General features: G+C 39.8%; 1 protein-coding gene across 1 annotated transcript in view; it reads left to right on the top strand.

The window, feature by feature from the left end:
* The first annotated feature begins 1,898 nt into the window (after window positions 1–1,898).
* The window catches only part of LOC100765403 (protein prenyltransferase alpha subunit repeat-containing protein 1), a 40,030-nt gene continuing 19,545 nt past the window's right edge, over window positions 1,899–22,383 (top strand). The window contains exons 1-3 of the mRNA XM_027406511.1: window positions 1,899–2,062; window positions 11,661–11,830; window positions 20,575–20,641. Coding sequence (XP_027262312.1) covers window positions 1,977–2,062; window positions 11,661–11,830; window positions 20,575–20,641 — 323 coding nt within the window. The 5' untranslated portion in view covers window positions 1,899–1,976. The remainder of the gene's footprint in view (window positions 2,063–11,660; window positions 11,831–20,574; window positions 20,642–22,383) is intronic.

Raw genomic sequence — 22,383 nt, 5'->3', positions numbered from 1 at the left:
ATAGGGACAGAACTCGGGTCTTCAGGCTTGTATCACTAGCATTTTTACTTGCTGAGCCATCTCCTCAGCCCCTCACCATAACCCAATCAATCTTCTGTCATTAGGCAACTGAACTATTCGCTGTATATTTCATTGCTACATATTTGTAGGGCCCTCAATATAAATCTTTAAACAAACTCCTCTTAAATCATATACACTATTCATATATCATTAATAAGGGCTCATGAATTTCAATTCCAAATTTCTTAGGATTTCAGCCCTTATTGATAAAATTGAGTTGGATTCTTGTTCTAACACATTCTAGTTCTAAACACTTGAGTTCTATACATATTAGATCTGTAATAACTGGGTGAGATCATTTTAACACTTAGAACCCTAAGGCATGTAATTCCCAGTTTTCATATGAGTACAGATGATGGAGAAAGGACAATTACAGAACCATACAGACATATTATCTTTCTGGAATATCAGTTTTATTTCAAGATTTGGGGCAATCAAGCTTCAATTTTTTCTAAATAAATGCAAGTATATTAGAAAATTCCTACTTCTTGGTGTGCCCCTTCAGCCCTGCTCTCAGAAGTCAGCACTATTCCCTAGTGCCACTAACAGAAGGATGGAAGCTCCAGATGAGAAGAGGCAGACTTAGCAGTTATCTTAAGCCATTGGAGGATTGCATCATATTAAAAAAATTCAAAGGGGTGTGTGTGTGTGTGTGTGTGTGTGTGTGTGTGTGTGTGTGTGTGTATGCCAGAAGAGGATTGTTGGATCCTCTGGAGCTGGGGTTACAGGTGGTTTCGAGGGCTACAAACAAATGGTCTTAGTTGTTGAGCCACCTCTCCAGCCCCTAGTATCATACTCTTCGACAGGACTCTTGAAATTATTCTTGCCCAGAGATCTTAACACCCCAATCATTTCACTGCTTCATCCTAGAACTTGTCTGAGAGTAAAGATAGGTTGATTTTACTGTGTTGTAAACAGGTCCTTCTTGCTTTCTACAATTTTGTAGACTTTCTCTTGTTTCTTGACCAGGACAACGACCAACCATAGTTTGCTTTGTAAAATGTTTGGCTTTTAGAGTTCCTAGTCAAAGACTACTTCGAATTTAACATTCTACTGTTTCTACCTCCCAAGTGCTGGGATCATAGTCAGAGCTGGCCATCACCTTGCCAGGCAAATATTTTTAAAAAGATGCAGACTCCCAAGTATGAGAAGAACATGGATGGAACAGAAGGAGGAAGAGGATGAGGAACAACTACCACCACCAGTGGAAGGCTGTCAGATTTTTGTACTCAGAAAAGACCAAAACAAAAACACTGATATATAAAAATGCAATTACAGCATTTTAAAATCCACATGGAACAGAGCAATCCTATAAAAGTTATTTGTCGGGCAATAGACATCAGGGACAAATTACCACAGGGCCTTGTTTTTGTTTGTTTGTTTGTTGTTGTTTTTTATACTCCAAATTAACACATTCCAAACATTGTATAAATCAGTAACAGTCGTGGATGTGTTTTTTTTTCTTTCCCCCTTGATCCGGAGGGTAATTTTTTTCCTTTATATCCTTTTTCTTTGCTTAATGAATTACAAGAGTTCCAATTAAACGGGCTACTTTAAATTTCAGAAACACAAAGTGGCACAGGGGTGCAAAAGGAGGTCAGCAACAACCCTCCCAGGATGGGCTGCGGTGGTCCCGCCGTCCGGAGGTCGCTGGGAAAAGACCATCCTGGGCCACGCCTGCTCGGGGAGGTGCGGAAAGGACCCTCCTTCGTGCAAGCCAAGCGAACCCGAATTTAATGGAACCCGAGGAGCAGAGAGAGAGAGCCCAACTCAGCAGCGACGCAGCCCTCCCTGACCCGGAAGTGCTCGGCAGCCCCGGCGAGGGCGCGCCTGAGCCAGCGCGCGCGCGCGCCCGCCGAACTCCCGCCGGCGGCTGGGTTCTCCCGGAGGCGCGCCGGATCGCGGCGGCCGCCAACATGGCCGAGACGAGCGAGGAGGTGGCGGTGCTGGTGCAGAGGGTGGTGAAGGACATCACCAACGCCTTCCGCAGGAACCCGCACATGTGAGTCGCGCGCCCTGCGCCGCCGGGGGCTTCGGGGGCGGGCCGGTGCCGCGCTCTGGTCCACTCGCGGCTGCCGCTCGGGGCCCACGCGCGCTTCCGACAGGCGAAGCGCGGCAGGGACTGTGGCGCCGGGCCAGCCGGCCGTTACCAGGGCGCGTGGCGGGCCAGTGCTGGGAAGCGACCTCCGAGAGCCACGTCGGAGCGTGGAGTTTCCTGCCCTGCCGGGCGCGTCCTGGGAGTTGTGACAACTCTTCTCCCGGCCGCCCTCCGCCTGGGTGCGCTTCCTCCGCGGGCCAGCGCTGTGTGGGTCTCCGTGCCTCGGAGGCGGCTCTGCAGAGGGTTCCCCACCCCATCAGATTCCCCGCACCCCCTTTCGGGTTGCTAAAGGTGACTGCGGGCTGCTTTTGACTTTTCCACTCACTTGTCACAAAATTGCAAAGCTAGTCGGATGTAACCGTTTTTGAAGGTGACCTGGGTGGATCTCTCATGAAGCTGTTGCAAAGTGGATACTTTTTATCAGAAGCGCGTCGGAAGTTACAGACAAGCATCTTAGGGCATTCTTACCCAGCGTCATCGCCCTCTATAAGTTCACTAAAGTATTGACACATTTTTCCTTCTCCTCCCTTTCCATTTACTTGTGATTCTCTAGGAAGAAACTCTCAAGATTTTATTCTTTCTGGCACTTTCTCTACCTTTAACGAATGAGAAGAAAGCTACAAAAGAGTTACCTACATCAGTTTACAAAAGAATCAGAAAGAAGCAAGACTGTAGCCCATTTCCCATCCCCTGCCCTCCCCTGGGGAAACAAACATGGAGTCTAGTTTTGTATTATTTTCTCTTTGATTCTACAATTTATTTTTAATATCTTCAAACTAGAACACATGAATTATTTTTAAACATTCCAGCCTCCTTAGCTTTTCCGACTAAATGAAAGGACAAACCTACATTTTAACAAAGTGTTCTTTTTCTCCAAGGTGGTGTTCATAAAAGAATTTAGAAGTCCTCGGATGGCCTGCTCCCTTTTGGCAATTAGGGGCTTAAAACTGTACTTCATTAAAGACAAAAGACTACTGGCCTCAAAACATACCTGCTAGCTCTGACAGCTTAGGAGCTGTCAGTCTTCTTCCTTTCCTCTTTTGACTGTTGACTTTTTTCAGAATGAATGTTTGGAGTGATTTCCTGGCAGTAGCCATAGTGGCTGCTGGGCCTTTTAAAGAATGCTTTGATGTCTTGTGTGTCAGTCTTTGAGGCCCTTTTTGAGAATTCCAGCCACAGTGCAAAGAGACACATCCAAAAACAAACAAACAAAAAAAAGGTTGGTCAAATGAAGGGTTCATTTTTCATCATTGGTGTTTTATTTTTCCTTTAAAATTAATCGTAGAAAAGGTTAGAGGTCTAATACAGTGATCACTTTAGTTTCTCATCTTTGAAGCAGACTAAAAATATATTTGCTAAAACTAAGATTAAGATAATGGGTTATATAGGTTGACTCAGGTGTGGAGCAGGTCCCTGTTTTTCTAGATCACATTTTCCAAAACTCTTAAAGGGCTTTGATGCCCCTCTCTTCATCATATTTTTTACACTCAGTCTCATTAATATATACTCTATCAAAACTTATGATTGTAAGTATTTGGGTCATTTGAGATATGAAAGTTTGAGATAAGTTGGGTACTTGAAATAATGAGTTACGTAAACTGTAAACATTTAAACAGCTCAGTTCATTATTTAGCGTTTGTCAGCAGCTGTATTCTAGTACACATTTCCTACAGTAGAGGTATCTTCTATGTATTGTCTTTTAAAATGTCGTGTACATTGGACCTGTCAGAAGTGTGATGTCTTTGCTCAACCTAGCCTTTTTACCCCAAAAAGCTGTACTTCTAGTTTTTGTTGTTATTGTTTTTGGTTTTTCGATTCAGGGTTTCTCTGTAACTTTGGAGCCTATCCTGGCACTTGCTCTGAAGACCAGGCTGGCCTCAAACTCACAGAGATCCTCCTGCCTCTGCCTCCTAAATGCTGGGATTAAAGGAGTATGCCACCACTGCCAGGCTACTTATAGTTTTTTAAAAAGAGATGTCTACCTTTAAGTTAGGATCTAATAACAGTATTATAAAAGCTTTTCATTATTTGACCTTTGTTTTCCCTTTTTCTCCAATGTGAGATTGATTGCCAATTTATCTGTTAACATCTACTCCCTTGAATATATTAACTTGTTTCTGTAGAACTATCTTCCTGAAGAGTCAAAGGTTCAATAAGAGCTAGGAATGTGTTTCTATCAGGTATGGATTGTTTCCCCGAGGCTCAGTGTCTTCTTGATTTTGTAGGGCTAATGAGAATTCCAAGCACTAGCATTAACCTCAGTCCCTTCACTCCTTGCCAGAACACTTTACAAAGTAGAAAACACAATATAGATATTGTTTGGTAGGAAACTGGGAATCTTATTGGGTTTCCTGCAATTAGTAGTTTAACCCAGGAATATTTATTACCATGAAGTATATATAGACTGTGCCTTAATATGGAAGACAATTGTCTACTGTACAGCCTAATTAGGTCATCACATCCAGCAACTTGATTTTTTTTTTTTTTATTGAATATCTACATTGATTTGAGGAGCAGTAGGTAGCCTATTCACTATATGGGCCAAGAAGTTCAAAATATAGCTTGTATTGAAGCCAAATTTCTGGTATGATTGAATTGTACATCTGCTTTATTAGCTGTGTGTAGCTGTTGAATACTTGGAATGTACTTAATGAGAAATGAACTTTTGATTTAAAGCATAGTTATCATATAAGAAGTGCTATGTTGTGTAGTGTGGGTTTAGTGGAGACTTAAGACTTAACAGTAAATTAATCCTACAGTATAGTTCTCAGTGACAGTTAGCAGTATTGTAAGTGCTGCCTATCAGAAGAGAAGGGAGGCTGAGTGTATCCTAGGGGAGGCAGCTTTTAGCGTGAACATCAAAATCTGGGTAGGACTTACAATGTCAGAAGAAACTGGGAGCAGTACATTGATCAAAAGCAGCAAGATGTGATTGAAAAGATTCCACAGGAATGGGTTATAGAAGTCCTTGCCTATCTGGCGTAATTGTTGCATTCAAGTGTATAGCAAAAGAACACTCCCATGTGACAGGCAAAATGTTAGTCTGGGGATAACCGTACTGGGAGCTGAACATATGGATTAATGAACACACACTTGTGAGAGGGGGCAGAAAGGGTAAGAAAGACATTATCAACAGTGATACCTAGGAGACTTTATTGGAATTATAAGATCAAGATAGTCCTTTCAGAGGAACTAGCATTTGAATAGAGACACAAGTGATGATGCACTTCTAATCAATGGGAAGACCCCACAGAAAATTGTTAATAAGGGAGTAATACTGAAACACAGTTTCAAGTTGTCTGCAGGTTGAAGAATATGAAAACACAGAATTTATAACGGTTGTTTGTATACATGGGTTTTACTCAATTAAATGATAGTATAGTTTTTAAATTTTTATTTAGAATTTGAGTCCTGGACTTGAACCTTGTCATTTTATTTGCAAGCCTGATATACTTAGATAAGACTATCTTTTTTCATTTCCTTTCTTTTCTTTTTGTTTTTCTTAGACAGGGTTTCTCTGTATTGTTTTGGAGCCTGTCCTGGAACTCACAGAGATCGCCTGCCTCTGTCTCCCAAGTGCTAGGATTAAAGGCATGAGCCAACGCTGGCTGGATAAGACTATCTTAACTATAAAATAAGGCAAAGATTTTTACTGTAAATTTTTACATAGAGTAAACATAGAATGTGGTATGAAATAAACAGCAATTTCTGTTTTCTAAATAGTGTAAGTAATGTGGTTTCAGTGGTACAAAAAGTTAACTTTAAAATCAATGAGGAAGCCTATTAGGTCTCTGAAATATCTTCAGTACCAGTCAAGTTTTAATTATTAATATGCAAGTGTCAGTTCCTGTAGATATTTTATCAAGTTTCCTTTTTGATAATTTCTAGAAAGAATTCCAGCGTATAAAACAAAAATAACTATTTAATAAAGATATTTATAAAATTTCCTGAATCTGGGCCATTTTCTGTTTTGTTGTAACACTTTACAGAGTTCATGTTTAGTATTGGGGACAATGCATCCTGCCTAGAAGGGAACTTGGTTGACACAGCTTTTGGATCGGAAAGTAAGCCGTAGATAAAAGTAACTCATAAATGACAGTTGCTGTTTCTACAACATACAGACCAGAGAAGCTGCTGCACATGGGGACAGAGCTGACATCTGTGTAATACGAACCTTGAACTCATTGGACCTCCACTGTAACGTGAGACCTCCAAACACATGCACTATTGCTGTGTGTGACCGGAAGTGAATGTGCTGCTCCAGTCCATGTTGTGTGCAGAGTAGTCCCATCAAGGCAGTTAATCATTGTTTGATGCCCTTGACCTGGGTTTTCTTTGAAAACCCCTGACCTTGGTCGTGCAAAGAATATTTTCCTGAGCAAATGATTAAATACAGACACTCTAAATTTCTAGAAACTTAAAAATATGGGGGGAGGGGTTTGTGGTAGTGAAAGGACTAATTGAAAATTATCTGATGCTCATAGTTATTGTAAGCATTTATCAATTATGTAGGGAATCTAAATGTTAATTTCTCGGTTTTGTCAAAAGTTTATGTACCATGTGATCTCACTTTCTGTAAAAATACTTGAGGAGGGCAAAAAGACATATACCCAAACATTAGTAGCAGTAAAGATGGCTTTTAGTTTTTATTTTTCCTGAGTTTTCTACTTTTTGAGTATGAAATTGTAATTTAAACTGGAGACCCAGATTCCCAAGATAGCTGCTAGAAATATTGACTTCAGGTAATCCCCTTAAGCTCAATGGACCTCATCTGATAAAAGGAGACACAGGAATGAAATTCCTCTTCATTTCATAATGACTTAGAATTCTAAATTGCCTGAAAAATTACACAGTAATCTAAAGGAATAGATATAGAAACCTAAATTGAAACTTTCTGTTGTTTTGAAGCTTATGGACCACATATCTTTCTAAAGAAAATGCTGTGATTTTTTAGAAGTAACAAAACACTCATCTTTCTATTGCCCACTAACCAAGAAACTTGACATTGACTGACCTCAGGCTTTTAAGTGAATTGATAACCTTTATCTTTGCCCAGCACTTTCTTCACCTTTGGTTTTCATAACAAGCAGGGAAGATATTATATTTCCATTTTTCAGATGAGCATTCCAGAGGTAAACAACCCAACACACACAATGGCCATTGGTGGTAGAAGGGAAACTAATTAGTCAGGGGCAGTTATCAAGAGCTTTTGACTCTGTAATACTGCATCTTTTCATTTGTTTTTTTTTTTTTCTTCAAAGGTTGACATCCTATGACCCTTTCATTCTCTTCACCTGGGAATAGGTGTCAAGTCACTGTATAAAATTGGAAAGCTGAGTAAACTCTAGCCCACTTTCTTTACTGGAGATGAAGTAGAGTTCTACCCTTTTACAGATGGGGAGAGTAGGGCTGTGGAGGCTAAAGTTACATGTTAAATGACCTGTGCTGTTCTCGGCACAGTGTATTACAAAGAGCAGAGGTAATATTCTCCTGGAATAACCTTTGAAAGCAGTGTAAATGTCACTGAGGATCAAGCATGACCATACATTCAAATGCAGTTACTGAGCACTGCTGTCCCCAAGGCCCTTTGTTTCTTGGAAGGGTAGTCAGCCACAGTAGTATGCTTTTTTTTTTTGTTGTTGTTGTTTGTTTTTTGGGTTTTTTTTTTTTTTCATCTGCAGATGGCTTTGTCCTACAATTTAGGTACCAAGTTAGTACTTGAATATTTTATATTTAGTACAACTATAGGGAGCAAAATTTCTTTTTAACATTGTGAATTTAAGTATAAAAAAAACTTCTTCTCAAACATATCTGGAAGCTGGGATTCTTTTATTCTTGTATTGTAACATTTATGTTTTTAGCTCCTGAGGTTCCTTGAAGTGTTATAAGTAGTTATTAGATCTCAGAGAACAGAATATCTTGAGTAATTAAATTGAGGGGTTGGTCTTTTCATTTGGTTTTGCTAATTTTAGGGTTTTTTGTTTTTTGTTTGTCTCTTTGACAGGATCTGGCTGTGTAGTCCTTGCTGGCCTGGAATGCACTATGTAGACCAGGCTGGCCTAGAACTCACAGAGATCCACCTGCCTTTGCCTTTCAAGTGCTGGGATTGAACAAGTTATTTTCTGTTTTCAGGTTATTTCTTAAAATGTTCAACTTCATATAGCAAAAATATGAGCATTAGGAAACATCAGAGGTCCACACATTAGCCCAATGCCTGGGCATGGCTAGTTGTGCTTAGAGTGCGCTAGGCGGATTCGGGCTTTTAGGACCAAGTACAGATAGATGCAAAGGTGTGCTTTGAACACTGAATATTGACTTGAGGTACTCTCTCAGGGCCCCCACAGAACTTCATTTGTGTTACAGGAAGAGCCAAGTGGTAACCTTTTATTGTAGATACAGATATCTTACAGAGAAACTCTTAGACATCTGTGGTATTTTGTTTATTCATTTTGTATTATCAGAAACTAAAAATATGCAGTATATTCTGTGAATTGTTTTTATATGGTGATAGCACCAGTGTGGTGCATCTATATTAAAAAAGAGACCTGTGAATCTACTGACTGGGTTGTATTGTAGGCCCCAAAGTCTTCGGAAGTGATAAGTACTTTGGAAGAAATGTTATTACCATGGTTTATTGACTGATCCTTGTGTCACTAACGAAGTGATCAGTAGAGAGTGGGTTGTGTCTGAACTATCCAGTGTGGAGGTTTTTCTGGGCGGGTCTATTTTAGATATGTGCTTCTTACTTGTGGTGGTAATTTAACAGAAGAGGACTTTCTCATAATTTGTAATTAAACAAGTTTACCCTTTTAAAAAATATCTATCAGAGCCGGGCAGTGGTGGCGCATGCCTTTAATCCTACCACTCAGGAGGTAGAGGCAGGTGGATCTCTGTGAGTTCAAGACCAGCCTGGTCTACAAGAGCTAGTTCCAGGATATCCTCCAAAGCCACAGAGAAACCCTGTCTCAAAAAACCAAAAAAAAAGAAAAGAAAAAAAAACAACCAAAAAACTATCAGACCAGTTTCTTGGCAAAAGAAATGGCAATGCCACACATTAATTCTGAAGATCAACTTTTTGCTTATTTTTTAAGTTTATTTTGACTGGGGAAGGGAGACAGCATCTCAAGTAGTGCCCATTTGCTATATAACCCAGGATGGCTTTGGACTTCCAGTTATGCTGCTTTCACGCCCCTCCCTCTCTTCCTCTTTTCCCCAGACGGTTTCTTTGTGTAGCCCTGGCTAGACCATGCTAGCCTCAAACTCACAGATCCATCTACCTGCCTCTGTCTCTCTAGTACAGAGATTGCAGACATGTGCCATCGGGGCAGATTTAGGTGGTGCTTGGGGTCAAACCTGGGACTCTGAGAATGCTAGGCAAGCACTCTGCCTGCTGAGCGGCATCTTCAGCCCTATTGTTTTGTGTGTGTGAAAACGAGATGTGAGACTAGAAAGGTGGCTTAGTGGCCACAAGCACATGCTGCTCCTGCAGAAGACAGTTCAGGTATCAACATCCACATCCTATCCAATGGCTCACAACCACCTGTGCTCTAGGGAATCTGGTACCTTCACTTCCTGGGACACCACCACACAGAGTCTTTAAAAAAAAAAAAAAAAACGAACAGGCAGATTTTAAAGATAGCTTTAAAAAAATTTTTCAACTAGTGTGTGGGTGTGTGTGGGTGTGGTTTATTTATGTGGTACACACACGTGTGTCTTTGGACTCAGGAACATAGAAGCCAGATAATTGCATTGGTTATTCAGTTCTGTCATTTTTTCAGTTTATTCTTGTGAAAAAAAAGGTCTCTCACTGAACCTAGCACTTTATTTTTGGCTAGGATGATTGGCCAGAATTCCTGGCAACTCTCCTGTCTTTGTCCCCAGAAGCATTGGAATTTCAGGCAAGTATGGCCACAGCTGTACATGTGTGCTGGGGATCCTAACTCATCCTCATGCTTCTAATTCAAGCCATCTTTCCAGCTCTCTATTATTGTTAGAGTCAAGATCAGAAGAAGGTGTTAGACCCCCCATTGCTAGACTTAGATGTCAAAATGAGCATCCCAACACAGTTGCTGGTGACTGATGTCCCCTGTGAATCGGAAGTCACTCTTAACCTCTGAGTCATCTCCCCAGCCCCTCTCCTAGAGGTTTCATTACTCATTAAGTATCAGACATCCTATTTAAGAAATTGTGTAGGTAAGAATTTTAACCACCTTTGCAGATGAAAGATGTGTGTTGGTTTTTATAACTATTTGTTTCATTTGCTTTGTGAAGTCACATGCTTCACACAGTGTTTAATAATCAAGTCTCTGTTTTCAGTGCAGATTTTCAACTTAAGGTGGATTGACTGACCATATTGCATTTTGATATTTTTATCATAGGGATGATTTAAAAAAAACTTAGCAATATATAGAGGGAAAATGAGACAAAAATTTCATACAAGCTAGCCTTTACTAATAATTTGTTTCTGTTCCACATTTATTATTATAGTAGGCAAATATAAATACATTATTTTACATTCTTAAAAATAGAATAATTCTATAAAAATAAAATTCCTCGTTTATTACCTTTGTTTCTCAAAAAAATTCTTGATGTCTCAATTTTATGTATCTATGTATTTTAGAAGGCTTTTTCATTGTGTGCATTTTGCTTTCTCCTGTGTTCTTGGCAGGTAGACCAGTATGTGCAGACCTGCATCATTACTTAACAGTTACCACACTGCTGAGCTGTGCTTCCTTTACCTGCATTATGCTGTTAAACAAGTGGGTTGTTTCCTGTCTTGCTGCAGTGTTGTGTTTAGGGTAGGGTTGCTGCAGGATTAGAGTATGTGCTTTAAAATGCTGAAAGGTGTTTTCAGATTGCCATCTAAAGATAAACTGAATTTTCACTCCTGCCAGCAAGGAGGATTGCAGTCTACTGTTTTCCCTGTACTTCCACTGTTGTCAACCAACTACACTAAAAAATGGTTTGTTGCTACAACTCCAGTAAATGAGCTTAGTTCTATTCTTGTCTGTCTGTCTGTCTGTCTGTCTGTCTGTCTGTATGTCTGTCTGTCTGTCTATCTTTCTATCTGTCTATCTAAGTCAGGGTATCTCTGTGTAGCCCTAGCTGTCCTGGAACTCCCTTTGTAGAGCAGGCCGGCCTGGAACTCACAAAGATTCACCTGCCTCTGCCTCTGCCTCTGCCTTCCTGGTATGGGGATTAAAGGCGTTCGCCACCACAACTGCCTAAAATTAAACTTGTTTTTATTATTTTTGTTTGCTCGTTTGTTTTATCATCACCGGGTTTCTGGCTGTTCTGAATCTCACTTTGTAAGTTAGACTGGCCTTGAACACTCAGAGATCTTCCTTTGAGTGCTGGAATTAAAGGTGTGCACCCCTACCACCCCCTTAGGTGTATTCTTAAGAGAAATAAACACATGAGGCTTTTAAAATGCTTTGAGGAATTAGAAAAAAATTAAAAGTCGGTATTATCTTCAATTTCTTTTTATGTCTTGCATATTTAGAGATGAAATTGGCCTGATCCCATGCCCTGAAGCAAGATACAACCGGAGTCCCATAGTCCTGGTTGAGAACAAACTTGGTGTGGAGAGCTGGTGTGTCAAGTTCTTATTACCATATGTCCACAACAAGCTCCTTTTGTACAGAACAAGAAAGCAATGGCTAAACAAAGATGGTGAGTATGAATGACCCCCCCTCCTCCTCTGGGGTGAGCCCTTTCTTTGCGGGGGTGGGGTGGGGGGGTGGCATTCCTGGATTCTGGTTTTTGCTCTCCTCTGCACTGCCTGAGCAGGTGTTCAGCCTTTGTCACATGAGGAGCTTAGCCTTGATGTTCATGTTCCTGTTTGTAACCACAGTTGTTATAGTAGAAGTATCTCAGACAGAATTCAAGCCACCTGCTGCAGCCACAGCAGATTTATGTGTTAATATGCTGAGGTCATTTGTAAGATTTTATTTAAGGATAGTATCCTATAATTTAATAAAAAAGAAGAGGTTTGAGAATCACCAAAGAGTTTTCTAGTTCCTATAACTACTTGATTTCTGACCCCTTAACATTTTGTGGACCTTGGAACTTGTTTCTGTAGCATTTCAAATGAGATAGGCAAGGTACTGTTCTGGTAGCTGCAAGTGTTACCCCATCTTTGGTTACGAGTGTGCTGTTTCACTGGACCCCAATTGAGATCAGACTTTCTGAATCTTAGTACCAAAATGAGAACGTGAAAACTAAGAAAAGAAAAAGAAAATCTTGGCTTTTGATTCTTCCGATGTACTGTGGCAACTCTTTAGGACACTGGTATTCCCTAATCATCCCACCTGGTCTCTTTTTCCAGTATTTCCTCAAATAAAGCTCTGGCTGCACAAATCCTACTTAGCCTTTCAGGCTCACCTCGGGCCTCACTTGTGGGCAGTGCTTATCCAAGACCATGTCCTCTTCTGTTTCTGTGAAACCCTTTCCCTTCCCTTGTGCAGCAGCATCTGCACAAGTGCCAGTGTGCCTGGAGGCTAGTTTTCAGTAAGACCTTATTTTCTGGACAATTTTCATCATCAGTTTGGTAATCTTTACCAAGGGACTGCTCTTACCAGAAGCTGCTCCGAGGACTGTGGGCAGAAAGGTGAAGGATACGTTTCCGTTAGCTAAGACGTTTCAAGATGAGTGCCAGAAAGCCTCTTTAGGAGAAGAGTGTGTTGCCAGATGTATCACATCAGATTTCCCTGAATTTTTCTCAGTATTGTCCTTAAAAGACTGCCCAAGTAGATTAATAGTGCCTTTTCTTGTGTGGACCATGACATAGTCTGAGTTTTTAGTGAGAAGTGGTTTCTATTTTCCCTGTGGCTTGTTTCATTTGATTGGTCCTCTGATATGTGTTCCTAATTCACAAGTGCTGCCTAACCCTGATGTGATGTTAATGGCATGACTAGAGTTTAAGGCACACACTTCAAACAAATGTAAGGAGATTTGGCTTTTGTTAGAACTCCTTTTTTATTGTCACCATGGCATAGGCTTCAGAGAGCCTTAAGACTCCACCAAATTACTTCTTGCCAAATGAAGCTGTATTGCTTTTATCCTGGTATACAGAGGTGTGACTCAGCCAATGTACGTCAGTGGGGCAGAATAACTGTCTTAGAGAAGAAACGGTAAGGATTCTTAAAGATCAAGTCTAAGTTATCTCATAGCACTAGATTTTGTCCATCCATGTACCTGAGCTCAACCTACCTTTGTCCTGGGGCTATCAAACCTTTCTGTGCATTTCAGATTCTTATCTTGTGGGCACCAGACTGCAGGCTCTGCCATCTATTCTCATGATTTCCATCTTGATGACTTCACATGACATTATATCAGGACACACAGGCAGGTTTTGACTTTATCTTGGACCGTCTGGGTAAAAGCTATGATAAGCTAAGGCGTAGGTAGGAAAGGAAGCATAGTTCAGTACAGTGTCGCAGGCCCTCATGTCATATTGTCAGTAAGAGAAGGTAATTCTGCTTTGATGTCTGAAAATGCTACTGTGAAAACATTGTGCCAAATTTATGAAACAAAACATTTAGAATGCAGCTGAATCTTGCTAAAGAAAAATAAAGTCAAAAATTTTAGGAAAATGCCATTTCTTTGAAACTTTTTTTCTAGAAACAGCTATATATGTACAAAGAGACAAGGGTAGAAAGCTGATAATTTAAAGAAGTGGTCCAGTGTCTACTTGATTGGGCTAGAACCCTGCAATAGAGTCATAACTCGGTGACTTTTATCATCAGAATAGATTTTTTCATTAATTAATTTTTTATTAATTAATTTATTATTTATTATTTATTATTTATTTATTATTTATTATTTATTATTTATTAATTAATTTTATTAATTAATTTTTCATTAATGATCTAAGTTCCTTAAATATTTGAAAGATGTCTTGTTTAGCTAGGGAGTACTACTTTTTAGCAGTCTGATATAGTAATAGCCATATTTGATTTGGCAGAGGACTGATATTATAATCCTTATTGACCTGCCCCCCCCCCCCCAAAAAAAAAAACAAAAAAAGGGGGAAGAAAGAAAGAATGGCACAGCTGTGTTAGGGTTCTATCACTGTGATGAACACTATGATCAAAAGCAACTCCAGGAAGAAAGGGTTTATTTTGCTTACATTTCCACATCATAGTTCATCTTCAAAGGAAGTCAAGGCAGAAACCTGCAGGCAGGAGCTGAAGCAGAGCCATTGATGCTTGCTTGCTTTCTCTCTTTTTTCTTTTTTCCTTTTCATTCTCTCATTTATTGCATCCCGAACAATTCTCCCTCCCCCTACTCCCTCAGTCCCTTCTTCCCACCTCTCTTCTCCCTCAGACCAACTCTTCCCCCTCCTCTGTTTCCCTTCAGAAAGGGGCAGGCCTGCCGGGGATTTCAACCAAACCTGGCATATCATGTTACAATAAGACTAGGCACATCCACTCATATTAATAGCCTGCTTTCTTATACACCCCAGGGCCACCTGCCCAGAGATGGCACTGCCCACGGTGAATGGGTGCCTCCTACATCAGTTACTTATTAGCAAAGTTCATTATAGATTTTCCCACAGGCATATCTTGTGGAAGCAGTTTTCCCAATTGAGATTCCCTCTTCTCAAATGACTGTAGCTTGTGTTAAATTGACATAAAGTTAGCCAGCAAAACAGCATTAAGAGCTGGGCAGAACTCTGTATATATTTAAACACTATATATTTCGCATTTTTTTTTCTTCCTCATTTCTTTTTCTGGCTAGACTTTTATTTCTCAGCTGGGCTAATGATGGTTGTTGCTATTCCAGGTTCTTCCGTTATTCATGTCCTTTGTCCCACTAGTCAGTCTCTTCAAATAGCACCTTCCAACATCTTATTTGGTTTCCTCTCAAAAACATTTTTTTTTTCATTTAAAATATGCCGGGCAGTTGTGACACACGCCTTTGATCCCAGCACTCAGGAGGCAGAGGCAGGCAGATCTCTATGAGTTTGAGGCCATCCTAGTCTACAGAGTGAGTTCAAGAACATGCTCTAAAGCTACAGAGAAACCCTGTCTTGAAAAATAAACAAAACAAAACAAAAAATTTGATATAATTTTATCATTTCCCTCTCCTCCCATGTTATCTCCTTTCAACTTCCTCATACCCCCTACTCAAGTTTGATGGCCTCTTTTTACTATTATTATATATGCGTGCATGAGTATATAAAACCTTTTGAGAAGCACTTTTCTGAAATGCATGTATCTGCTCATATCTTATTTCATGATTCTCTCAGAGCCAATGAAATACTAAAATTCCTTAGATGGTATTCAAGGCCTTTAACCATCTGTTCTATTCTATTCTAAAGCCTGATTGCCAGTGTTGCAGCCACATCGTATTTGGCTTCAGATTGCAGGTTCTTAGCCCCTAGGCTGATACTTATCTATAGACACATTTCACTTGGCTTATATATTTCAAAAACTGTCCTTAACTAGTTAAGTAAGTGTTTAAAATCAGGATGGGAAATTTGAATTTCTGTCCTTTTTTGAAAAATCAGTTGGCCTGAGTCTTAAGTTTCTACATAGCAGCAGTAACCTACAGTTTTCTTAACTGGGAAGGACTGCCGGCTTACTGTTGTAACCTCTCCATGCCAGTCAGACACTGAGAATAGTGTCACTTGCTACTTATTATTATCGTGTTGCTGCCTTTGTGACTTCATTTCTGTTTGTAGTATTTAATCTTCATTCCAGCCACCATCTACACTGTTCCCTTCTCTGACTTCATTGTGTGCTACTCCATTATTTTGCCTTTGTGTTGTCATCAGCCTGGTCTCCAGCATTAGCAAGCTGAATTCACAATCATCCCCCGGGAAGCCTTTCTGTCTGCTTCAGGAAGCAACGTGTGGGAGGCCTTTATTTGGATGACTTTCATAGTCCTCACTCTCCATAGTATATTGTAGTTTGTTATTTAAACATTTTTCCTGCTAGGTTGTAGGTCACTGAGAACAAGAATTGTGGCTCTTACTCAGTACCCATAAGTGCTAAAGTGTCACTTGTCAGATTAGCAAGAACTCTTAGCTTAGCCCACCATTCAAGGTGTGTGTACTGTAATAAATAGCTTTACCTTAAGCTGTTCCTTATATGGTACTTGAGTATGTTTTGGAAGGAGGTTAACCAGTTTATCTTGAATTTATTTAGTTTTAGATGCACGTAAATCATTCTCTGCCAGAATAGTTGTAAAACCTGGATTATTGCTAAAATGGAGTACAGTAAAGAAAGTATATCAGTTTAACCTGTGACTTCGGTCATGTCCATATGTGCTTTTCTTGTTCCAGCTAGAATTTAGCTACTTCCCTGTATATGTTGTACCCAGATTAATTTTCTGCCTGTGAGATGATGATGGGTTATTCACACATTGGAATGTGTATAGTGAGCATGTATTTACTGCCATCTATGTTTGTGTATCTCGAGAGAGACCCATTTGATTCCAAGAGTCTGCTCATGTCTTCTGGGTAAGGCTGCAGAGGAACTGTCCTGTAGTTGGTGACATTTAGAGAGTGAAATCATCACACTCAACTGTTACTGGCATGTGTTTATCTTTAGAGCTTGGTCCATCCTTCCTGTATAGGACAAAGCATCTGCCAACAGTGTGGTGCATCTGCTTTGCTGGAAGACAGACCTGCAAAGCCAGTGCATCAGCAGGCTGAGGTTAAATTACTTCCTTTCTTCTCCCTGAAAGGAAGTACTGACTGAGACCTCGAGATTTTCTTGCTGATGTGACTCTTCCATTTCTGGCCTCATTACTCTGTCTTGGTTGGCCCTGTCCTGTTTCTTACGTTATACTTTCTCCCCACTTCTTGCCTTAGAACTGACTTCTGAGTCAGGAAAGATGAGAAGTTTGTGAAGCGGAGAAAACCCTAGTTGTGTGACGGCTGTCAAGGCTGCTGGTGTTTCAAATGCCAAGATTCTTAGATGTTGTTAGTTATCCCTCTGCACGTGGTCACTGCCCAGCTCAGATTTCTTCACTTCCTACTAGGCGTCCACTCTTAGTAGTGCTTGTGGAACTGACTAGGAGATGCAGACTTCATAATGAAAATTAGCATTCAGAATTCAGTGTTCACTGTATGTCAGCCTGACACTTCAGGCTTTTAATTATTTAACACTTCTATGAGCTAGCTCTGATGTGAGCTTCTTTTATAGTGAGAAAACACTAAAGCATGATGAGATTGAGCAACTTACTTACATATTTATTTTGCCCAGAATTCCTAGTTAAGTGTAGCAGGGCTGTGATCCTAGCAGCAGCCGTCTCTAGAAAGGAAGCACTGCCTCGATGCGTCTTCTTCCACAGCCTCTTCCTGCTGCTTGGGGACCAGTATTGACTTTGTATGTTCATTAGCTCCGCTTGCACTACTGTACAGAGGCTTCACTCTCACTAGTAGGGAGTAGGAGGAGAGTTGGCATTAAACGTACAAACAGAAGTAACACTCATTGTACATTTTCTGTACTGTGGAAAGCACATAGGGACCGAGAGCCAGTTTACTTAGGGAGTAGATCAGCTTTTGGAACAATAGCTGACATCAAAGAACTCCCTATCACATATAAACCTTCCCATGTGCTGTAAGTGCTTGCTGGGGTGGGGTACTGATGACTGTTCTCTAAGGTTAGGAGTTTAGCCAGTTTCAGTGTAATAGCAATTGCTTCTTGGTGCTGTAGTTGTGCTGTGCTCTAAAGTCTCTTGGAGCACACTGTATGTGACATCACACTACTTTGGCTTTCCCACACTCTCTGACATCTGCAGTGCCTTTACCACTGCACTCATAGGCCCCATGGGTACACTAGTAAGAATTAGTCATTGCTTCTGTGGAAGGCCCCGGGTATATGTCCTTTGTTTGCCCTCTCCATCAAGAAGATAACCTTATGAAGGGTAAGATCGGGTCTTATTAGAATTATACCTGTTCTTTGAGTCCTGGGCCTGTTTAATCTTTGCTCATTGTTGATACTTAGAACATTTCTGGAATTAAGTGAATAGTGATATAGAACATTATATTAGTTTCCTTGGCAAGTAGTAAATTAGTGCCAAAAACTATTTAAAAATGAAAGAAAAAGGATACGAATTAGATTGTTCTTTATATGCACAGCAAGCTCATACATAGGGACTTAGAGTGGGAGAATGAGGGTCACAAGTCAGTGTGTGCAGTTCATGATTCTCAGTTTTTGAATGCTCAAAGTGATCAGTAGTAGGAGAATCATAAGTGCCGAACAAATGCTAATCTTTTTATTAAGGTTATGTGATAATAGAATAATTGATAGTTAACTGGACCATTTTTTAAGTGTATATATGAGATACTTACGTGTTTGCTCTGTGTTTGAAGTTTATCTTGTACTGAGTACTTCAATGCCTCATTTATCTCTATAGGCCAGGTATTTCCATTGCAGTATAACTGATAGGACCAAAGTGTCAGGTATTAACCTTGTCACATACTAGTTGGTTAAAACTCTGGATCTCAGGGCTGAAGAGATGCCTTGGTGGCTGCTTGCTGCTTCCACAGGACTCCCTGCACCTACATGGCGGCTTACAACTGTCTATAACTCCAGTTCCAAGGCATCCAATGACCTCTTCTGGCCTCTGCAGGCACAAGGCACACAAATGGTGCACAAACAAAATACAGACAAAGCATCTGTATACATAAAATAAAAATAATCTTCAATAACCCTCTGAGTTTCATTTCCTGCTGTAAAGTTGAACAGAAGTGGCTTGGGTCATGGCTGTAAGAATGCAGTGAACTAACATGAATAAAGCACTTAGCATTGTCTGCTCCCAGCAGCGCCACATAAGGTCTATCACCAATTTCTATAGTTTATCCACGTGGTATTTAATACCACTGGTGCCATTACCTACTTTAGTGATATGTCTCTAGGTTGATAATAGCAATTCTAAAATTCTCTTCAGTTTTACTAACAAGAAAATGTCCAGATTTTATCAATTTGCTTCTTTTAAAAGCAGGTTTATGGCATTTATTTGTGTCCATGAACATTTTATTAAGACCTTGAAGAATAAATATCTAGTGAATAAGAATAGAATATCCTAAATGAACTGAAAATAGAAAACAAAAATGAAAAGTGACCATATGACTGAAGGTATAAACATGTCAGATAAAACATAGTAGAGTGTTGTTTTTTTTTCTTTTAACTCATCACATTGTTGTTTTAAAATATAATTACAGGAGATCTTGTTCCTTTCCCCTTCCCCGGGAGACCATTTGTGTCTCTCTTAATAGTCCTCCTTATTGCCTATGGTGTGGATTGTAGGCTGGTTATCCTTTGTAGACCAATAGTCCTCCTTATTGCCTATGGTGTGGATTGTAGGCTGGTTATCCTTTGCTCTATGTGTAAAATCCATATATGAGTGAGTGCATACCATGCTTGTCTTTTTGTGACTGGGTTACCTCGCTCAGAATGGTTTCTTCTAGTTCCATCCATTGGCCTGCGAATTTCAAGATTCCATTGAGTTTTTTTCTGTTGAGTAGTACTCCATTGTGTAAATGTACCACATTTTCTCTATCCATTCTTCAGTTGAGGGGCATCTAGGTTGCTTCCAGGTTCTGGCTATTACAGATAGTGCTGCTATGAACATAGGGAGCAGAAATGGTATAGGATAGGTAGGGTGTTAGTGAGGAGCAGGTGAGGAGAGGAGGGACAGGGAACTGGGATTGACATGTAAAACAATCTTGTTTCTAATTTAAATTTAAAATGGAGAAAAAAAAGAAAGCCCACCTAACTAGTATATATATATATATATATTATAATATATATATATATATATATAATTATAGTAGGTTAGAACTGGGGCATAAGTAGTCATGTTACTCTTGGAAGTATAAAATAGTCACAGTCCATTTAGAGGACAAGCTGTAACACAGTCGGAGTCACATTGTTTTGCCATGGTGATTCTCTTTCAGGAAATACATCCTAAAAAAATAGAACGGTAAGTCTTGAAAATTGCTCACTGTACTTTTATCATTGCTATCACTATGTAAAATGTATAGATGAAAGGGAATTTTTTGCAGCAGAACGTAAATTAGATTAAGGGTGATTTTTCTCTCCTTTCCTCTGAAAATGTCCTACTTAGTGCTTAAGATATTGGTAGAATTAAATGAATGGTGATTTCAAAATTATTTCTTAATGCAAATTAGATTACTGCTAGATCTACCAAAAGGATAGAAGATTAATTATTCTTTATGGGCATATTGTAAAGTTGTTAATTTTTAAAATAATTGTACAAATCACAAATAGAAGAAAATCTTGAAGATAACAGTTACACCACTGATGTCTTAGAATAGTATGCCTGTCATTAAAATTAATACAACCTGGATACAGGTTGTAATGAGAATGGACGAGGACCTTTGAAGAAAGGCTTTGACAGGCAGGACTGTGTTCTTGATACGGCTCTCTTTATTTTAGAATTGATAGATGTCACCTGCACCCTGCTGCTTCTCAACCCAGACTTCACCACGGCATGGAATGTAAGGTATGTAATTTTCTTCAGTGGTAAAGTGAAGTTTGCCCAGACTTCTGAAGACGTATAACTCCACGACTCTATTAGCTACTTGGAAATGAAATATAAACCATTTGCCCATAGCATCTAACTTTGCTTCTTATGCAAATTCTTTTAATATCTCCATGACAGTCTAACTACTGTGCCCCCTTATAACTATCTTTTCTATAAGCATTTTTTCCCTAAAATATAGATTGCCCTACTGAGTTACAATATACTGTTTGATGCCTGCTTATTGGGGGAATCACAAGCATTTTGTATGACTACTAATTGGATCACTAGGCATGGATAGTTTAGCCTCACTGGAATGCAGGGTGATAGGAGATGTTATTCTGTATATGTTTCTCTTATTGGTTTATGAATAAAACACTAATTGGCCAGGCAGGAAGATAGGTGGGGCTAAGAGAGGAGGAGGATTCTGGGAAAGGTAGGCAGAGTGAACCTGCTAGACAGAGTTGCGATGCTGCTAGAAGAGTAACACCATGCCAGGCATTACTAGGTAAGCCACAGCCTCATGGCAATATATAGATTGATAAAAATGGGTTAATAATTAAGACAGAGCTAGCCAATAAAAAGCACTAGTCATCGGCCAACAGATTTATAATTAATATAGCATCTGAGTGTTCATTTGGGGCTGATGCGACTGTGGAATCAGGCTGGCCAGAAAGAGTGCTTGTAACAGCAGGTAGGTGTGTGAGATAATTACAGAAGGCCACAGGCCTCTAGTCATCTTTTAGTCATAACCACTGTGGTACTGTGAGAGCCACTTAAAATGACTGATGGTTGGGGCTTGGGAGAAGGATCACATTTGGTTAATTCAGACAAGAATCATTATTATTGAAGGGTTTTTGGTTTTGTTTTGTTTTTCAGTTACATGACGTATGTGTATAGGAACTTAAATCAACTGGTATTCATTAGCCTAAAACAAATTTTCTTGAAGGAAAGCAGAAAATGAATGAGAAGTAAAAATGAAGTCTGTTGTATATTCTGAGTTATTTTAAATTTTCCCACAGGGTAGAGCCATAAAAATTACAATTTTTTATCATTAGAGATGACTTAGATTATATTTATTTAACTTTCTGTGTGTTGTGAACAAGATCACATTATACTGGATTTAAAAATTTGAGTAACTTCTATTGATAGATGTCTTTGAATAGTAGTGATGGTTCTGCTGCTCTGAGCATGCTCCTGAGCCTCTTCAGACTTGAGTTAGCACATCTGTAAAATTAGGATATTTGATTGAACCATATGAAACTGCTGGGTCCCTGGTAGAAGGAACTGGGCCCACTGGAGAAATGACTGAATCAAAGACCAAGGCAGTAGTATATGAAATGGGCCTGGAGGGAGCGTCTTGAGAGCAAGAATGTAAAGAAAGAAAGAACTTCTAAAAATAAAATACAGTGGGAACTGTTAAAGGGGCACAAAGGCCAATTGGGAGAACTTCTGGAAGCAGAAGCTGGAATGATTTGAGTAGCAAAATACAAACAGCAGTCTCTTCTTACCCTGGGAAGATACATGCAGGGCCCCTGTGCCTTCAAACCTGCTGTTGATGCTCACTGTAGATAGCATGAACACACTGGACAAAGAATTCACAGCCCTAGTCATGCAACACATGATTTCATCAGATGCCCAGAGCCACTTCCATTTACGATGTTCAAGCCATGGTTGACTATTGTCTTAGTAGGGTTTATTGCTGAGCTAAAACACCATGACTC

Source organism: Cricetulus griseus, chromosome 3 (genome assembly GCF_003668045.3).
Source record: "Cricetulus griseus strain 17A/GY chromosome 3, alternate assembly CriGri-PICRH-1.0, whole genome shotgun sequence".
In the NCBI taxonomy this organism is placed as follows: domain Eukaryota; kingdom Metazoa; phylum Chordata; class Mammalia; order Rodentia; family Cricetidae; genus Cricetulus; species Cricetulus griseus.
This window is presented reverse-complemented; position numbering and strand designations above follow the sequence as displayed.